This window comes from Alligator sinensis, unplaced genomic scaffold (genome assembly GCF_000455745.1).
Source record: "Alligator sinensis unplaced genomic scaffold, ASM45574v1 scaffold144_4, whole genome shotgun sequence".
In the NCBI taxonomy this organism is placed as follows: domain Eukaryota; kingdom Metazoa; phylum Chordata; order Crocodylia; family Alligatoridae; genus Alligator; species Alligator sinensis.
The window spans coordinates 349,283-369,299 of record NW_005842190.1 but is presented as its reverse complement, the minus strand read 5'-3'; the positions used below and the strand labels follow the sequence as shown (position 1 = coordinate 369,299).

General features: G+C 39.5%; 1 protein-coding gene across 1 annotated transcript in view; it reads right to left on the bottom strand.

The window, feature by feature from the left end:
* The window catches only part of TMEM131 (transmembrane protein 131), a 138,644-nt gene that overhangs the window by 11,587 nt on the left and 107,040 nt on the right, over positions 1–20,017 (bottom strand). Inside the window, 11 exon segments of the mRNA XM_025207248.1 lie at positions 90–248; positions 424–548; positions 2,019–2,146; positions 3,238–3,413; positions 7,875–8,470; positions 8,897–9,055; positions 12,357–12,542; positions 13,654–13,840; positions 16,583–16,725; positions 17,810–17,961; positions 19,512–19,578. Coding sequence (XP_025063033.1) covers positions 90–248; positions 424–548; positions 2,019–2,146; positions 3,238–3,413; positions 7,875–8,470; positions 8,897–9,055; positions 12,357–12,542; positions 13,654–13,840; positions 16,583–16,725; positions 17,810–17,961; positions 19,512–19,578 — 2,078 coding nt within the window.

The following is a 20,017-nucleotide window of genomic DNA, read 5'->3' as shown; positions in this document are numbered from 1 at the left end:
GATGGGAACGTTCTGCATAAGAAAGCTAAAATCCCCCCTCCTTATTCTGTACAACAGTAAATCTCTTTCTGCAGAGTAACTGTACTTACAGCTGTCTGCTTTGTGAAGTGGCACCGAGTCCCACTCTGGTGGTGGAGAATCTTTTTCCCCTTCTGAGCTGCTGGTGTTGCCCAGCTCCTGTCCAGAACCACCTGGGAGAAATTTTGCTAATGCAGAAGGCCTGTTGTCCATTAACTTATTGTTTGGACCTACATAAAAAACAAACAAAAGGCCAGCCATGGCCAGTTAGGTAAGCAGCTCTTTTCCCTTGTAAACAGGCCTAGGAGTTAGAACTCAAAAACCTGAAAGATGACTCAGAAAAATTCTTGATAACCAAAACACAGTTATTTACCCCAAAATGTATGATCAAAACTGCTGCAGTACCTCTTGTTTTCTGGAGGTTTCTAGGTTTGCACCCATTTGTCAACATGTGCTGTGTAGACATCTTGGATGAAAAAGTTCTGCGCTGTTTGTTTTCCAGAGGGGGAGTATATGGCAAATCCAAAGAACTAAATGAAAGCACAAACAGATTTATTCTTTGCTGGTGCTTAAAGTGTTCTTCAAATATGCTGTGTGGATTTATACAGGCCTGATTTCCTATGACTTGCCTCACTCATGACTTCTTTGCCTTTAGTCTATCCTGCCTGCAGTTGTCAAGATTATCCTTCCTAGAGTTACTGCCAGTGAAACAATGGTGGTGAACTTACAAAATCCTGCAGCAACAGCCAGTGTGCGTGCTCTTACCCCACAGGAAGGGTGAGGTAGCTTATTCCTCAACAGAAGTGGGGTGTGCATGCACTGGCAGTTGCCATGAAGCAGCTGACACACTTAAGTTCACAGGTCTACCTTACGATCTGGTCATCTGTTCTTACAACCAAACCCTAAGTTTCCTCTTGCCCATGAATCTGTGTTGACCTAAAAAAAGAGAGAGGCTTCGAACTTCTCTCTCTCCTCCCCACCCCCCAATCTCCCTGGTTGCCTTTGTCTACACCTCTGCCATTATCCTCTTCCTACAAGCCATTACACCCCACACACCCACAAATCATCTTACAGACTATCACTTCCCTCTCTCTCCATACCCCTTTGCCATATTGTCCCTCTCATCTATAATGGCCTCAACAAACTGTTTCCTCCAAGAACCAACTGACTTTCACACTAGCTCTTTAGGATGACTATAAAATGGTATCTGATGATCACAGGCAGGTAAGCTGTAAGTACCCCTCTTCTGCCTTCTTTTTTCTATTCTTTTACTTTTATTAGCTCAGGCATTTGTATCACTGCTCTCACCCACTCCAACTGCCTACACAGTATAAATTTCACCTGGTCTAGGACTCATTTGCTAGCACCTGGATGAACACAAGTTGCATTCCAGTTATGTGTAATTAACAGCTGTGGCATCAAGAATTATAAGGCTCCCCAGTTAATATGAACTGGGTGTAGCAAGACTAAGCCTCTCTGACAGCCCAGGTTATGCAGAGGCAAATAAGCACCATGGCAGAGAACAGGGAGTGGCTTTTCAGGCCACAGATCTGAGAACCTGACCCATAAATTATATACACACAGAAAAGGAAAATTATGAAGCTATAATAGTTAAGGGCATCTGATATTAACTGCCTCTGTTAAAAGTGTAGCTTGTTCTGTAGCTGTCAGAAGCTTTTGATGAAGTGGTAAGCTTCAAATAGATTAAAAAATAAGGATGTAACAAAAAAACCTGTGTGTAATCTAGGCTGGCTTGCCGCTCGAGATCTAGTTCTTATCTCAACGTGCTACGTTCTTGTCAAATTCCTTAATTCCTTATGTTTACAAAGCTGGAATAATTCCCCAGCATTGGGAAGACAGTCAAGTTTAGTTGCTGTTGTTGATGGGCTTTCCTGACCCAATTAGCAGCCCCAAAACATGAACATATGAGGTCCTATCTTCTTCACATCTCCCCATTAAGCATGATGCTTTCTCAGCAAGGAAACCCTTGATATACTAACCTTGGTTTCACATCTGCAGGGATTTCCTTTTTGATATTTGATAGCTTTTTGCTTTTCTGTTTTACTGGAACTATTTCACTTTCATGTTTTTCTGGCATGGCTTGTTTTCCCTTCAGCTTTTCTGGTTCCTACAAAAGGCAACAAAAGTAGCATAACATTACGAAAGCGGTAAATAAAGGATTCCATTTCATTTAAGATGTGCCCCAAAAAAGCAGCAACAAGGAGGAAATGCTATTAGCAACTATGAGCAACTTGCATTGTGAAAAATACTTCTACTTATTCAATAACGCTTACCTCCTTCAAACCCTAGAGTGAATTTAATTTCTATCAAAGGTTTTTACGTTTCCCTTCTCTAGAGATTTCAGTCTGCTTATCCACAAACCCAGTACAGAATGGGCAACAGCACCAAAGCACTATACTAATGTGCTTCAATCAATGTTTCAAGGGCCACTCTATGAGCATTAGGATACCTACAACTTCAGGCTCATTCACACCTTGGATGACAACTAGTTGTGGAATGAGACTAAATAGATTTGATAGATTACTTAAAATGGACAAGGATATTGTAGCTGAAAGAAGAGATTTTTTTTTAAATTTTTAAGCAAAGAAAAAGTTCTTGCTATTTTGTCATTCAAGTTATTTCTTTTAGTCTTATACAGCATCCATGTGCTTTATAAATATGGTATCATTACATTGTCCCATTAATACCAAGTAACCATCTGGAAAAGCAAAAAAGATCAAATTCAGTCCTAAATATTTTAAACACACATTGAAACTATTGTTTGTAAAACAGTAAAAATCTAGCTACAAAAAACCCCAAAAAAACAAACACCAGCAAATTAAAAACATGCCCAGCTTGGGTTCCCCCCCCCCCTCTTCAATTAAATTTAGTTTGGTTTCAGAGTGCACATCTTGAGAGAGAACTATCATCATGGCCACCTGAGCATGATGCAAGTAGTTGAGATGCCCAAATTGATTACCTAACTTGAAATAAACTGAAGTGACAAGCATGCTCTACTTTCCCTCACCGAGGAAGGAGGAATCTGGAAGTGAAAGAGAAATTTGGAAACATGTTGCTTATTAAACTGATTTGGCAGAGGCTACAGTATAAAAACCTGCTCACTCTACAAACAAATGTCTTTCAAAACTCAGTGCCATGCTTTCTACCTGGGTGGCCACTGAATAGATAAGAGTGTTTTCCTGTCTAGCAGTTCTGTACCTCCTTCAGAAGAGGTTCTGTGTCTGGGTTGGAGGTTTCTGTAGTAGTTGAAGAACTGTCATCATCTGCCAAAGAATCCTTCAGTTCATCTTCCTGTTGTTTTCCCTTTCCTCTTCTTTCTTTTTCTTCCCGCTTCTTCTGTGGTTTAGACTTGCGTGGATACGTCTTCCCTTTCCCTAAAGAGATGAGAGCAATCTCCTGATTATTAGCAGCTACGTACAAAGACCAGGAAAGTTTTGCACTGGAAATTAATCCTTCATCACCAGGCCTTCCGAGGCACGTGGAAACAATTAGATTGTCCTCAGAATTTCATTTTTCCTTGCTAAAAAAACCTTTATGCCCACTTCACACCATCTGTACCAGTGGTATCAAACTTAAAGAACTCTGACCAATACTCACACACTTTTACAATTATGTCATGGGTCTTAGCACCATTACATATCTTCTACAGGCACTAGCCACTTCTTTACATACAGAGCCCTTTTGGAATTCTTTGCTACCATATGACCTGAGTTCTAATTCATATATTTTTAAAATTTAGTACTAGTATTTCATCACCTCAGATTGGATTTGAGCAATAATCACTTGGGAAAGTCATTATGAAGTTCTAACATTTTAACAGACAAATGAAAATTAGGAACTGCTTTGTAGAGCTGTCAATTATTTTTAAAAAGCTACAATAAATCAGGATTAGGAAAGAGGATTGCAAATATTACATTGTTTCTATGAGGTGTAAAACCCAAGACCTACAGACGCTATCCTAAGCCAACACTTCTCTTCAGCATATTTTTCTGTATTGTAATAGGTATATCTAACTTATACATTTTAAGCAAAAGTATTTTAAAATAATTTATTACAGGAAAAGCATATGCAAAATATTCAAGTGGTATTCTATCAAGTTGGCTGTAGCAGTCCAGATCATCTAACAGTCTCCTCAACTAACCTATACAAGGAAAATAAGCTACTTACACTCAAACCCCCTTTTTCTCTTTGGCTCCCACCATTTGCAGGATGAGGTACTTGGGTTTGTTAAAATATACCACACAGTCTGGTCCAACAGTGCATGGATCTATGAAATACTGCCCAAACTCCTGACAGACTCAATACTATGATCTCTGTTCAGCTCTCAGGGAATGAGATCATAAATAAGATAAATATTATCAATATAGAACAATTCAACAGCAAACATTTTTTTTTTTTTTGCATTTTTGCTTGATATTTCTTTTCATGATATTGGTTATACCAAATATTTCTTTTTATGATATTTCTTTTCTTTATTTATTTTCCTAATATCCTGCTCCACAGGCTTCTCTTACCATCATCTCCAATTTTTCCACTACAGCACAGCTGGCCACCTTTAAGAACAGTGCTTAACAAAATTCTCTTTAGGAATTAGCCCCTGAACAAAGTATAGTCAAAACACAAGACAACATCTCCATACTGCTTTTTTTCCCCTAAGAAATACTTTATATGCAAGTGAAATTGAAATATAGCTTTGCTGTGAATGGCTACAAGTTGAATCTGGTGCATAACTTTTTCTACCAGATTCGATTCTAGAAAACATTTTTTGGAATAAAGTTTGTACAAAACACTACACACCAGCAGTGGGTTAATTCATTTGGCCCTGTGGGCTGGGTAAGTTGTGCAGGGGTGGTTCAAAGGCTGGTTCTCATATGTGGGGTCAGAGCAGGGGCCTGACCAGCATGGGATTAGTCCACAGAGGTAACCATGTGCCAGATACTACCATCAAATAACCCTGTACGCTGGCCCAACTCCATGTGCGGCTGCATGGGGCCAAACCATCTGGCCTACGGGACTCCCAAAGGATCTGGAAACACCATTACAGCCTGGCTTAATTTCAGTGGTTTTCTGTACTGGGCATAACTTAATGACTTGTGACTTTCTCCCCTTCTAAATCTGGTTATTCATAATCACTGCAATCAAGAGAGACTGAAAAAAACCCCGATTGTGTCGAACAAGGTTCATTCGAGCAGGTGGCAAGGATTAAGCAAGACACCAGCAAGCATGAGGCTTCTTGATAGAATTTTCCCCTCTACTGTTATTTTCTATAACTAAGATTTACTGAAAAACTAGGGAAAACCAGGTTTTTTTTTCCCCTTTTCATTTGCTTGTAAAGTATGGCCAAATGCATAAAGCAGAATCAGATTTTCCAAAGGTATACAGGCACATAATAATAAAGAAAAATGCTTAGTGGGATTTTTTAAAGGGCTTAAGCCCAGTGATACTTTTAAAAATCTGGACTAAGGTATTAATATACAGATTCTTTATGAAAATGTCAAACTGCAAAAGTTAGTTCCCTATTATGAACTAGGTATTGTGTCTGAAACTACCCTTATAGTTCTTCCAGTACATTTCAGGTTGACTGTTACTTTAGAAGCTATCAGAATAAATCTCTGAGCTTACATTATGTCATGGACACAGGCTTTTTTCAAATGGATGATTTAAAAAACTTGGGCAGGGGACAAACCTGACTCAAAATTTCCTTTTTCCATGTTATAGAATACAGGCCCATTCTGACACACACTTAAATGTTGAAAAAGAATATAATCAATTACTTCTTGAATAAACACTTGACATTTATGAAGTATCTTTTATCCATCCAGATCCAGAAGTGCCTTAGACTTTATGGACCTCCCTGGGTGCAATTAACTGGTTAACTGCACAATAAACATAACATGAGGGACCTCAGACTGCTCCTGACACTGATAGGAAGAGCCAACTATCCAGGTGATTATATAGGCTTGTACTCCTTGAAAAAATAGGTGGTAACGTAGTCCCATAAGTGGTGACAATCCCTGAAAACAGCTATTTTGGACTTAAAAATGTTAAAGATAAGTCTCTAATACACAAAATACTGGAAAGCATTATAACTAGGAAACTCATCTGCAATTATGTCATTTCTACAAAGATGCATTTAACTTTTAACAAAGCGATACCTAAATAGTTTGTGTAGAATTCTTTCAACTACAAGGCACCTTTGCTTTCATGATTACCAAAAAAGAAGCAACATGCATCCTGTCTAGTGGTTACTGGACCCTGATACCGTTCATATTCTAGAAGCATCTCGTTTAAAAGACCAGTCAAAGTTTTGCATCTATTAAAAATATTTAAAATCCAGTCTGGAACAGTTATTACTATGCTGTAGCTTTTTAATAATTACAATTTAATTAAAAAATGCTCCTCTCTTGTAATTATGCAGATACTTCATCATTTATAAATCTACCCACTGTTCTCTTCCCTCATTTATAGGTATGAGTTTTTGGCTATTATATGCAAGTCGTCTGCAGCCATAGTCTATGGACACACAATGATTTTTCATATTTTTCTGGGTTTTTTAAAGACAAAAACACTGAAAACAAATTCAAATTTGTATTTGGAGAGAACCCTATGAGTTGTACATGTTAGATCCAGTTGGCTAATTTGCAAATGGCTTTCGACAGCCAAGCATCATCAAAAACGTTAACAGTGCTAACAGCTTCACTTTTATATTCATCTTCATATTTTAGCTAGAAATCTAAACACATCTGATATCTATATTTCAATAAATTGTTGGGAGCACTAGAGAAACAAAAAGGTATATGCATAAACTCCTCTAACAGGATTCCAGCTTTATGCAAAGATGAATACAATATAAATCAATATAAAATATTAAAGTTTAATAACTTTCCAACTATGCAACTTCAAGGCTTTTCTGCCACAACTAAAAAGTACTAGTTAAGAAGAATTCCATGACAATATTACATTGACAATACTGAATTAGATTTAGTGCTCTCTTCTAATTTGTGTTATAAATATGCTGGCATGATTTGATTTTTATCAGTAAACATCAATAAATGTCGATTTTCACCTCACACAGACCAACAAAAAATATTTTCCATTGTTAATAATCAAAAGGGGATGCAATAAAAATGATGGCTGATGGAGTATGCAATTATAGGGGGCAGCAGTCCTACAGAACTGTGCTAGCTGTAGTTTGGACTACAACTCCCAGAAACCCCAAGGGACTAGGAACAAAGGAAGAGGAAGTGACAAAGTGGATGAGGGAGCTATGGGCCAGCAGAGCCAGGACAGATAGTGGCAGTCCTACAGTAGTTATGTTTGTCATTAATAAGTTGTCTGCCCCCCCACACCTCCAATTTCATCTAATCCTGAAAATTTAAAATAAAAATAGAAACAAATGCTTAAAAATAAATTGTAATCTTATTAATTGAAAAAAAAAAAAAAAATATATATATATATATATATAAATTGAATTCTGCCAAGCCTAGCTACCAACTTTCCTCCCCTCTTCATCAAAAATTGTTAACTGTAAGATTAATGGACACAACCAGAACAATAAAGCTAAGAGTTAGATTCCTTAATAATCATATTTAGTAAAAGCTTATTTCACTAAAACTTTCAAAAGAAAATACATCTATTGCTGAGCAGAGAATGCCAGTACCATAACGTTGGAGAAAGCAAGTATTTTAATTGTACTCAGGGTCAGCCATGAGGACCTGCGACAGCTGAGAACATAGCAGTGTCCATAGTATGAAACTATTATCTTTGCACTTGCTTTTAAATCTCATTCCCTGGTTTACATATATCCCTCATTATGGAAAGCAGAACTTTATTACCTTTGTTTTTTGCTACTGGAGATGGGGGCTGCTCTGTAAAGACATCTGGGGAAGGGGATTCTGGGTGGTCAAAGTCGTTGTCCATGGTTTCTATAAGAGCAGTGATATCTGAATCTTCTGAGCTGTGCCTTGTGTTGCTGGCACATTCTGAATGGGAAGGGTTAAGAAGTGGTGGTTGTGGTAAAGAACTTTCAGTCTGTTGCTCTTGTTGCTGAGGCACTGCTGGTGGTGGCTGTGGTGAGGGCTGCTCTAACAGAGCTTGGGCATTTTGCTGGTTTGTTTGCTGGTTCTGTTTTGCCCCCTTGGATCTTCTGCCCACTGTGTGATTTTGAGCTGTAGCATTTGAGTCCAAGACAAGGGACCCTGTTTTGTTAGCGGACTGCGTGGAAGCTGCCTGCGTGCAAGTCCTGTTAGCAACATTTGAACTGTTTTTAGATTTGATGTTTTCAACATCAGCTGAATTTCTATTGCTGTGAAGGTGCACTGTTGTATTGCATTGCTTGTGACTTCCTGCACTGGATCGTGATGAGGAGCTGCCTGCTCCATAGAGTCCTCTGGAGGATCCATGGTTAGAATCTGATCCAAATGCATTCAAGCTGGAAGAAGAACAAGTATTTAAGTCTTCAGTCCTTTCCAAAAGAAGCACTACACCAAGCAGAAACCCTTGATTACACAATCTTTGGCATATTATCATCAATTTAACATAAAAACACCTAAAGCTTATGACAATTGAGTGATATTTAATATCTGCTATTCAGAGGCTCATTACATATGTAGACAAGTCAAAGCAATAAAGCACAAAACATAACTGATTGGGGAAATTTCCCTTTTAATTGAGAAGGCTTCAAGCAGGGATATCTGGGCCCAAATCAGGAGTATTATAAAGTGCTATATAGTTTTACTATGTTTAGTTTTACCAAAAGGTACGACTTTTCCCACTGTTGTAATGCTGGAAGTTAGTGTGTCTGAGGGAGAAATCAAATTCTCCAAGAGGCCTTATTCATATCCAAGTGTGCACTTACTTTCCATCAGATGAAATTCCAACTATTCTCCTGAGATCAAATGGCCTTCCCATGTCGAAGGGAGGGTTTGATGCCTCAAAGGACAGGCGCCTCCTGAATGGCTCCCAAATTCCTTGAGCTTCTAAATAAGCAGTTCCAATTACCAAGAGAAAGAGTACGCTGTAGAAAAAAGAGGAAATCAAACAAGCATGACCCACTGGATCTGGGAAGAAAGATGCATTTTCTGTTAACAAATCGAAAGCTAAAAAGGGGAAAAGCATCCCAATATGCTGCTAATGGAAAGATAAGCAGCAAAACTCAGAATCATATGCACACACCTATTACAATAGGAACTGCAATTAAAGAGCAAAGACTTAAGTTGCTGCCCAGAATGAAAAAAGCTAAAGAAAAGCAGTTAGGTATATGTTTAACAAGATGGCTAAGGACAAAAATTACACACAAATCGGTATAAGTGATCAGAAACTACTTCAAATCTGTAACACAACAGAAGTTCAGTAACATAAACCACTTTGAAAATGGCTGAAACTGGTTTAAGATAAACCTGAATGGATGTAGTATCAGACAACTGATTTAAATTAAACTGGTTTATTTATTACTGTCCCAGATCCATATACACCAAAAGCTCTGTTATCCATCACCCACAGGGAATGTGGGGTGCTGGATAACCAAATATGCTGGTTACCTAATAGGCCCGAACAGCCATCTTTGCCTGTTTGGGCCGCTGCCCCTCTGCCGCATCCGGTGTGCCACCACCCTTCCCTGGCATCAGTGTACAGGGGCACAGGGAGGGAGGCCCCACACAGGCTGCTTTGCCTTGCACCGTGGGGGTGTGGTAGCACAGGCTGCTTTGCCCCAGGCTGTGGGGGGCTTGGTGAAACCTGAAGTGTCAGGCTGGGCACTTCTGATTTCGCTTCCGCCACGTTGACTGGCATGCCGGCTTTTAAGGTGCCGGATAATGTGGCTTTTGCTGTATTTAGCTGATCAGTGGACCAGGGCCCTGGCAGACTCCCACTGCAGCTGCACTCCAAAGGCAGAGACGCTTAGCAAAGCAAGTCCTGTTGCTATACAGGACTTCCCGAGAGAGAAGAACAGTCTCTCTCAGTAATTTCCCAACTGAATTGCTGAACTGGGATACCGGATAGCACGGAAAGTCTCTCACTGTGTTTATATGCTGCTTATCAAATGCGACATCAATCTCTGAGCCTACTAAGCAAGGCCACAATAGAAAATGATAGTAGGTTAGGACAAGCATTAATGAGGAACACCATGTCAGCTGGAAAATTTTAGGGAGTGGAACAGAGCACTAGAACAAAGAACAAGCACATACAGTGGAGTCGCATCATACACGCATTTAACTTACGCGAATTCAACTATACGTGGAGTGGGAAGGGGGGCAGGGGCTTGAGTTTGCACGCGGCACTGCCGCTTACTTGGAGGCCCATTATGGCGGTGACGGCGACTGACTCCAAAACCTCCTGCTGTTGCCATGGAGCCATGCCCGGAGCCATGCGGCCAGCCGCCGGGCGGCAGCGGCAGTGTGGTGGTGGCTGGGCAGCACGCAGCCATCCCCACCACCACCCCACACTGCACCACTGCTGCTAGCCACACAGCTCCAAGCATGGCTTCGTGGTGGCGGCGGGAGGTTTTGGAGGCAGAGACAGTCACCACTGGCACGGTAATTTTGACTATACGCAATTTTTGTCTTTTGCTCCGACTTTAGAACCTAACCCCCGCATAAGATGCGACTCCACCATATTATTTAATCACTCAAAATGCAATCTGACAGAGAGTAGGTCTAACATTGCCACTTATGCAAAATCTTATAGGATGTTTAATAGCTATAAGTAGTCAGAATTGAAGGTTTAGATCTCATCTGAAAAGTACGTACAGTCTTATTTCATTCTTGCAGCCCTTCAAATGAACTAGAACATGGAAGTTAGGCAAGAAAGAGTTAAAAGTTATGCTAAAATACCCTCTAGTTCATTGAACACAAGGCCATGGACAGTCCCACTGATCCTTCTGTGATGCTAGTCATATTAGGATGTTTTCTGCCCTCACTGGTGACTAATATATTTTGTGTTTCTATGCGGATGAAAGAATAAATGTGTTCTGTAACTCAGACTAACTAAGCATTACAGATGAAATATGTACAAGATTCCCACCCTCCCCAACCAATTAAGATGATGGGTAGAACAAAGCACTAGAGCAAAAAAGTATTATTTAATCACTCAAACCTTGTTAAACTGAAGTTCAGATTGCAACTATCTAGGGATGGAAAATGTGAAGAAAACAATGTGCTGCTCAAAACCAGAATGATGCTTGAAAGCCTAAAAAATATTTCATAACATCTCATCTTCTCTATCTATTCCTTCTATTGCTGTTTTGTGAGCAAGATCAGGGTAACCAGAGAATATTTCTGTAGTGAAGTTAATGCCTTAAAACTGAATTTAGGAGTCAGTGTTTCAATGAAACATGAATAAATGAACTGCTACAAAGGCTGAGAACAACTCTCTAGAATCACAGGCCACTGTTATGTATCCTAAGTACCTACTATGGCCCAGTACTTCTTGCCCAGGGCCCTAGTTCAATATTAATTCAAAAGCAAAAAAGCTGATTACTGAATTACCAACACAAGGGTTGTCCTGGGTAAAAGGGCAGAGAGGAAGGAAAGTTTCATATTTAACAGCTGACCGGGTATGATACTGTTTCTAATGTTTTCAAATTTCTCAAACGAAACTGAGGTGCCGTAATTTATGATGTGGGAGAGTGAAATGAGCTTTCAATTTAAAAGCCAACAAAGCCTAGTTAGGGTAAACTCTTCTGTATTTACTGAGAGTGTGTGCATTTGATTCTTATTAGACAGAACTTATTCATAGGCTACTTGTAACCTCTCTCACCAATGCTGCACAGTACTTTAAGTGTTTTACATACAACTGAACAATGTCCTTGAAGTTCTTAGAAATTCCATTATTAGTATCACCAGTTGTCTGTCACACGTACAAGAGTCACCAGAGTTAAATGATCCAAAGGCATTTGCTAAGCTCATCTAAATTATTGCCTCATATCTCCCTGAAGTATGACAGTGTGGAGGTCATGCTTAATGCTGCCTTTCCATATTAAGTTAATTCAGTTTTGACTTACTTACATCTATAGGCTGTCAGACACTGTCATGGATAATAGGTGTACATACATGATCTTAGGAAAATGGCTCAGGACAAGCATATACTATATTCCATACTAGTTTTGACAGGAAATAAGAATTCTCACCACTATGGTATTCACATGTATTCCACAGCAGTTTGAGTCAGCTTGTTCATAAATGTTTTTAAATTTACCACAACTGATTTTACACAAGCATACCATGTATGTGGTAATTAGCATATAAAATGTCTTCCCCCATAACTTGTATTCAAGATGCAATAACTCCACTATGTAGGTACAAGCAACCCATATACAGTACCTCATTATTCCTGAGATGATTATGTACAATGCCAGCTCCCAATTGGGCCTAGGCAGGGCTTCTGCACAGGTTGCTAACATATGATATGGAAGGGATGCATTCAATACAAATATAAATTCAGAGCCTCCTGCTGTAATGAACTTCAATTCACGAATGACTCTGGAGGCAGTGAAATCTGGTGTAAACCTGGGAAGGCAAATTATGATTGTGATGACTGTCCAAAGTCTAAGATTAATACATGCCACTAAAACAGCTCTACATAATTTGCACTATTTGTGTCTCTCTTGTTCTGAAAAGGCAATAGCTACTGCAATGACTGACATTTGTTGAAAGTCCTCACTAATTATCATTACTGGCTTTCTGTACACACTAGCCAAATAGTACCTACGGGTATCTTTCAATAACTCAAGGCAAAGAATCAACCTACAAGTACCTACACAAACCACATTTGATACAACCCATAAAGACATAATGAAATGAAATTTAAGTTCAATTATATTTTTAAGAAAGCAAATTAGAAAGAAAATGCAAAATTTAAGAGCAACTGTAATTAAGCAACAAGATGCATTAGCAAGCAAAGTAGAATATTCTTTATCACTAAGTCAAGACCAGAATTTTGTTCTCTATCCTCTAGTCCCATCACAACTTAAAGGTTGATGCACAAATAACCAAGTGAAATACTATGGCCAGACCAGATGATTAGATTAGCCCCATCTGGTTTTAAAAAGTATGAATGTTTGATGACTAGTCTTAAAACATGCAAGGCCCAAGGATCACATCTGGGGCAGAAGGTTCTTGTACTATATATTCAAACAAGCGTTTTAGACAAAACATCCACATTTAAATTGAAGCGCATTATAAAACTCGTATGCAGACCATGCCTTTCACTATACATAGTAATGTGCCAAAAGGATATGAATAATTATGTCCATTACTAGGTCTATAATCCATCTGTATCTTGAATGAAGATAAGGTACATGTAACTGTATCATAAGACCAAATTGCCAAATTATTTTTATCGCTGCCAAACAAAAAATACCATATTTCAGTTATGAAAAATTTTACAATTTCTTTTAAACAGCTTGTTCCATTTTTAGATTTTAAAAAAGTATCTTAAGTTTGTTTGTACAGAAGGAACTTAAAAACCAAACCTGAAGTGAAAAGAAGCCAAGTGCATTTAGCCAACACTGGTTTCCCCTCAATAAACCTTTAACATACAGAGTTCTTAATATACGACTCCCACCAGATGTGCTATACAAGAAAAAAGGCCACATCTTTCTAACAACAACATACTTACAATATGACAATGTCTTTAGAGGCATTGGCACTTAGTGCAAACTCTTGACAGTTAACAACTTTAAATCCATAGCCTTCACAAGTATAACCACTAATTTCCATAGACTTCACATTAACTTGCAGCTGCCCTGTGTTCTCCACTCTGAACGTTCTTCTCAGTGTGAAATTTGGTTCTTTAAATTTCATCTCTAAAAGCATACAGAATAAAGCTATTAGGATTGCGTTAAGTCAAACTGTAGTAAAGTCATAGTCTAAGAGGGAGTGGTATAGTTCTGTTAGTACCATCCTCACCTGAAGCCTAACAGTGACAACATGCAACAAAAATGTCAGGGAGATCTCTGCTTAGACATGCTACCTTTGGACAAAGTTAACATTGGCTCTACAACAGTGTCTGATAATCGTTATGGTAAAATGCTTTGTTGTCTAATTTCACAGCAAGGTAAAGCCAAAGTACTGAGACTAATATAGTTTAGCAAAAACCCTCCAATGTGCGCAACAGTATAAACTCTTTTTACGCGTACTGGCCACACAGAGTACACCATTACTCTACTAGCAGCATTTGGTAAGAGCATGATATAAAACAAAACCCTTTCTGTTCTAAGATCCAAGCTTAAGGATTTTGCTAATTCTTTTGAAGTCACTGCCTCATCATCATCTACCTGGCTAGAGAAAGCCTTGGCTGCGATGATATATAGTTGGAGATGGTCCTGTTCTTTGAGCAGGGGGTTGGACTAGATGACCTCCTGATGTCCCTCCCAACCCTCATATTCTATGATTAAAAATAATTCAATTGCAGACTATGAGCAATATTAAGCCTGATATTTTATAAAGAAACAAAAACACAAACTAAGACTTTAAGGTGCATATTTACAGCTGAGACATACAGTAGGCTTCAACTGAGGTTTTAGATATCACAAAGCTTGTCTGATTTTAGAAAATACAAAGGATACCTTGGAAATATGCCTCAATAATTATTAAGAAATAAAAAAAGATCTTAAACTAAGGCCAATTTGTCCTTATCGGTTCCTGAGCCCCCATTACTCCAGAAAGCAGTAGGCAATTATTTCAGCTTAATGACTTTTGATGAGCTATTGATTGTCCCCCAATCACCATCTTTAGACTGGAAGTCCCACCTCTAACCCCTGACTTTTGCCACTGGAATTCTACCCCCACCCTCCCCGAAGTACTCCTTTTGGGGTGGGGGGAGATGCCATTTTGGAACCAGAAAACAAAAAACAAATCATATACTAAAAATTAAACATCTACCATAACATATTTTAATTTTATTTCAAATAATATTTTTGCCCTGTTTAACTTGTGTTTGTGTAGCGTATATAGAGTTGATTGCATAATAACTTAAAATAAAGTCTCACTCTTCTATATTGTGGGTGTGGGGTGTATGTATGCAGGAGGTGTTTTTTTTGGGGGGGGGTCTCCCCCCACATGCCCTCCCCTCCATGGCGCACAGACCTCCTGACCCACAGCAGGCCAAGTCCCTGGGCAGCGCGTGGCTCCAACTGAATCTCGGGGGCTGCACGTGGCAACACAGAGCCTGCTCAGCCCGGCCCGCTGGTGCGTACCTTTGAGCCAGATTGGGCTTCCAGCACATGGGGCTCCCAGAACTATAGGTGGGAGACATGCACTATCAGGTTGGACTGCCATCCGTACCTCTAGCCTGATAGTGCATGGACTGGGGGCCAAGGGAGTGGTGCGCTACCAGGCCAGGTGGGCTCCATTCCTCCACATGCAGCTGGAATGCTGGAAGGCCCATGTGGAGGCACAGAATCAGCCCAGTCTGATGGTGTACAGCTCCCTCCTACAGTGCCAGGTGCTCCTTGTGCTGGCACAGAGCCAGCTCGACCTGGCTTGAAGGCATGTGCTAGCAGGCCAGACTACGTGTTGCCACATGCAGCTCCCAGAACACACTGCTGGGGGTTTTGCCTGCAGTGGGCCAGGAGTGCCCTGAGGGCCTGTCTGCTGCTGCTGCTAGTGGCAGGGACTATGTGCTGTGGCAGGATGCCCAACCACAACCCCATCACCCCTGCAGGCAGGAGCTCCCCTCCTTATTCACCAGCTGTCCAGTTGTGTGCCATCACATTCAGTGCCTCCACATGGGGCTCCCAGATGGAGTGTCAGCAGCCCCACAGAGGTAGAAGCACAGAGCCCACCTGGTCCAATGGTGAATGACTTCTGAAGGCTCACCTCCTGCCAGCTTTCAGAGGGGCAGCTGCAGGCTAGTAATAATTGTTTTTAGGAGGGGCTCCATGGGTTGGATAGAATGGACTGGCAGGCCACATCCTGCCCACCCCTGCTCTGGGGGCTCAGGAACTGATTGCTCCTTTCACAGGCAGGCAGACAGGCACCGAGTGCTCCTTTTACAGGCAGATACTTCCCTCAGATCTACTCAAACCCCAAAATCTGATTTATCAGAAAACTGATTTTTTTTTTTTTTAAGGAGAAACTCTGTGGAAACTATCCTTTTCCATACGTCCATGCAAACTGTCTGTGTAAAGACCTTCTGACAGATGGAGAACTGTTAGTTCCATTCAGTTGTCCTCCCAGTGAGGAGTTTGGTGGCATTAAAATGTGCTTTCTACTACTTTAATTTGTCTTCAGTCTCTTGCTTTTTTTAATGGGGGGTAGGCAGGGGTGATGACACAGCTTTCAGTATGAACTGTTTTACAACTAGATTAGTAGAGCTTTAGCTATGATTTTACATTTCCTAATTTACCCTTTCAAAATGCCCAAATGTAGAAGACTTTATACCAATAAGATGTTTTTGCATGTTTACAGGTCTATCAACCATCTGTTCACATCTTAACCTTTTTTAAAGGAGTCCATGATATCTGCACATGAATACAAGAACAAATCTTCATACATAAAATACCAGTAGATTTTCTGTTTAGCCTAACAGTTTTAGGAGTACTCACTTTCTGAACAATCTTTTAATGATGCTTCAGTGATTTTAAAACGTAAAGAACTTCCTGGACCAGGAGGTTTGCCTGCAACCCTCAGACTTTCAGTTGTTCCTTGGCCTTGCATCAAGATGGCATCTATTACAGTCAGATTATTTCTGTGTAAATCGAACACAGGATATAAAAACACTTAACAAAAAAAATGGGCATTCTGCTGTTCTTGCAAGTGCCTCCAAAGCAAGCTAATGTCAGGTCCCAGTCCTGCAACACACATTTGTGATAAGTCCCATTGATTACCATCAAGATGTAAGAGTTTGCAAGACATGGGCCTTAGTAACCACAACAAAGCATGCACTGACCTTGCCTGAATAAAGCTCCAAACTTATTTAATACAATATCATAATACTTAAGACAGTGAAGGTGCTACTATATTTCATGCAAATAGTAAACACACTTCTTTAAGGTCCTGACACTCAGTGCAAGAATATTTTTGGGTAAATAAAAAATCTGGATTTGACTTGTATTTTTCCCAGACCCTAGTCTAAATGTAAAGTATGCGTGCATTTGGGAAGAAGGAATTTAAACTTCTCAATCAAAGCTGTCAATTTCATTCGGTGCTGCAGGCCAGATGGGTGGTGTGAAATCAGCCTACAGACTGGATCTGAAGCACATGGCCAGCTGGTAGGCTGGCTCTGGAGTGTGGAGCTGTGTTATTTGACCCATGAGGCAAGTGGTAGCAGTGTTAACTGCCAAGGCTCCCAGAGCTGTGGCAGCCAACACTTGTCCTGCCACCAAATCTGACCCACAGGCACCACTGTAAGCCAGTTAACATGACTTCATACTTGGAATCTTGCTCACAGGTGTGCCTATGGGTCAGAAATAGGCAGCAAGACAAGCTGTGGCAATTACTGCTGCAGCTGCTTATCCCATCATGAAACACCGGGCCTTGCAGGCCAAACAACACAGCTCCATGCTCCAGATTTGGCCCACTGGCCATATGTTTGATGCCCCTGCTCTAAATGGATAAAACAAACTGATCATAAATAGATTAACAGCATCAGACAGTATCTACTGACTGCTATTTAACCACTGCAAATCACAATGAATTTGTTTCCTATCCCAGAGGTCCTAAAATTAATATTGCAACAATGAGAACTTCTTATTCAAAACTAGTGAAATAAGCAATGTGTGTGTAAATAAGGACCTCAAATACATTCAAACCCAGAGACTTAGACAGCGTACCTGATCACAATTAATGATGAAATTGTCTTATTAAAAACTGGAGTAAATTTCACTTTCACAGATTTTCTCTCTCCAGGCTTTAAAATTAGATTTAAAATGGACTGTCGAGACAGACCCTCTGCAAATCCTGTGGTGCTCTGCAATGGATGAACCTTAAGGCAATGAAAAATACAAACCACTTTTAAAAATAGGAAATGTTATGCAAATTTAAGAGTGGCTATAAGACAGTTTCTAAACAAATCCAGAGCCATATAACAATATGTTTGCTCATGAAATTGTTGATTCGTCTTGTTCTCGGAAAAAATGTGAAAAGGTTTGGGTTTTTTTAAATGCATGAACACTTACGCAAAGAATCTGATATGAAATGGAACTTTCCTTTAATTAACTAATATTATACAGGAAGGCCTGAAATAAATGGGAGTTTGATCAGGCAAAAATGAGCATATTTCAGCTGCTGTTCTGCTACCAGTTGAAATACAACACTTATTTTTGTCTGCAAAACTCTTATTTCTATACTGGAAGGTTATTCTTCATATTACCCAATTAAAAAAAACAAAACTCTTTTCACATAAAAAAGACTAATAAAAATTATATATTTATTGCCAACTTTAAAGTGGCATACGTGGATTACTCACCAGGATAACGAAGACTAGGAACACATATGGCATTTGTCCTGGAACAGAAAAGTCCTGGGATTGGCATGTACGCAATATGGGTTTAGTGAGCAGCTGACTACACAGCCACTTTTATGCCAGTGCTTCCATGTTGCAATTCTGGAACAACCATTCAGACACTTTGTGATGTCCTGGGACAAACCATTAGCACTTCTTATCCCATGAACCTTTTTGGGACCAGGACCATGAACATGGATGTCCAGATGACAGCACTTTGTCCCAGGAGAAAATAGTGTGTCCCAGGAGAAATGCAATTTCTATTTGTAGCCAAAATAATAGCGACACAGGATATACATTGGGCTAGCTAAAGCCCTCAGAATAAGAGTGCTCAAGATTTACTTCTCTAACACTGAAATTACTATTAAGCATTTATATAGGACTGCACAGTTTCAAAGTGTTCTATGATTATTAAATTGTCAGAATACAATTTGAGGTAGTAAAAGGAGAACACAAACCTAAAATGAAAAAAGCATCCAGCGACATGTTTTCTTAAGCTTGATCTTACTACAGAAACAGAATAGATTTGCTAACCTATGAAGTAGCTAGGGGTGGGTTGTGGGTGGGAGAGAGGAGAAGGAAGCACACAAAATGAATGAGAGGAAATGTGGGCGAAGGTAAGAGTAATAAGGAGCAAATTAAAATTCAGAATATAGGAAATACATGGAAACGCACGACAAGTAGATAATGAAAAATGAAATGATGTAAAACTCATTTCTTGTGCAATACAGATCTAGCAAAATTGCACCGTAGGGAACAACACTGCATTGACAAGGGTATGAATAAAGAAGCCAATACAGAGTTAAATTTCAACTTCTATGAATATACAAAGAAGCAAATATATTTCGAGTGGTATAATGCACTGAAGCACTTCCTTTGTGCTCTGTATTTCCTCTGATACATCCAGTGTAAACACTGCATGTCACTTGCACTGTGGCTACAAAACTTTGCAGAGTTTTTCGCATATTTAATAAAATATTTATGTGGTGATATAAAATTTGATGAGTAAAAAAAGATTATGAAATACTTACACAGTTTCTGAAAACCTGGAATTCTAGAGTCCTCAAATTGAAATTTGTTGGCTTACTCAAGTTAAACCTAAAATAAAGATATATTTTCCAAACTGCATTACAGAGAGATACAGTGTACAGACATTTACAATATTTAATGTTGTACAATATGACATGTATAAAACTTTCAATCAACAACAATGATAAAGGGGTTGGAAGACAAGCCATGTAAGGAATTTTGAGTAAGTATAATTAGCTTAGTGAAAAGTTGATTAGGTGGGGTGAAGACATAATAGCAATCTTTGTATATGTGAATGGGTACCACTAAGATAATGGAGAACAACTGTTCTCCTTTGCTGCAGAGGGCAGGATGAAAGGAGTAGCTTTAAATTGCAGCAAAGTAGATTTAGGTTATATCTCAGGAAAAACTTCTCTACTGTTAGAACAGCGTGGCAGTGGAATAAACTGCCAAGGGAAGGTGTGGAATCTTATTTACTGGAAATTTTCAAGAGAAGGCTGGATATTAG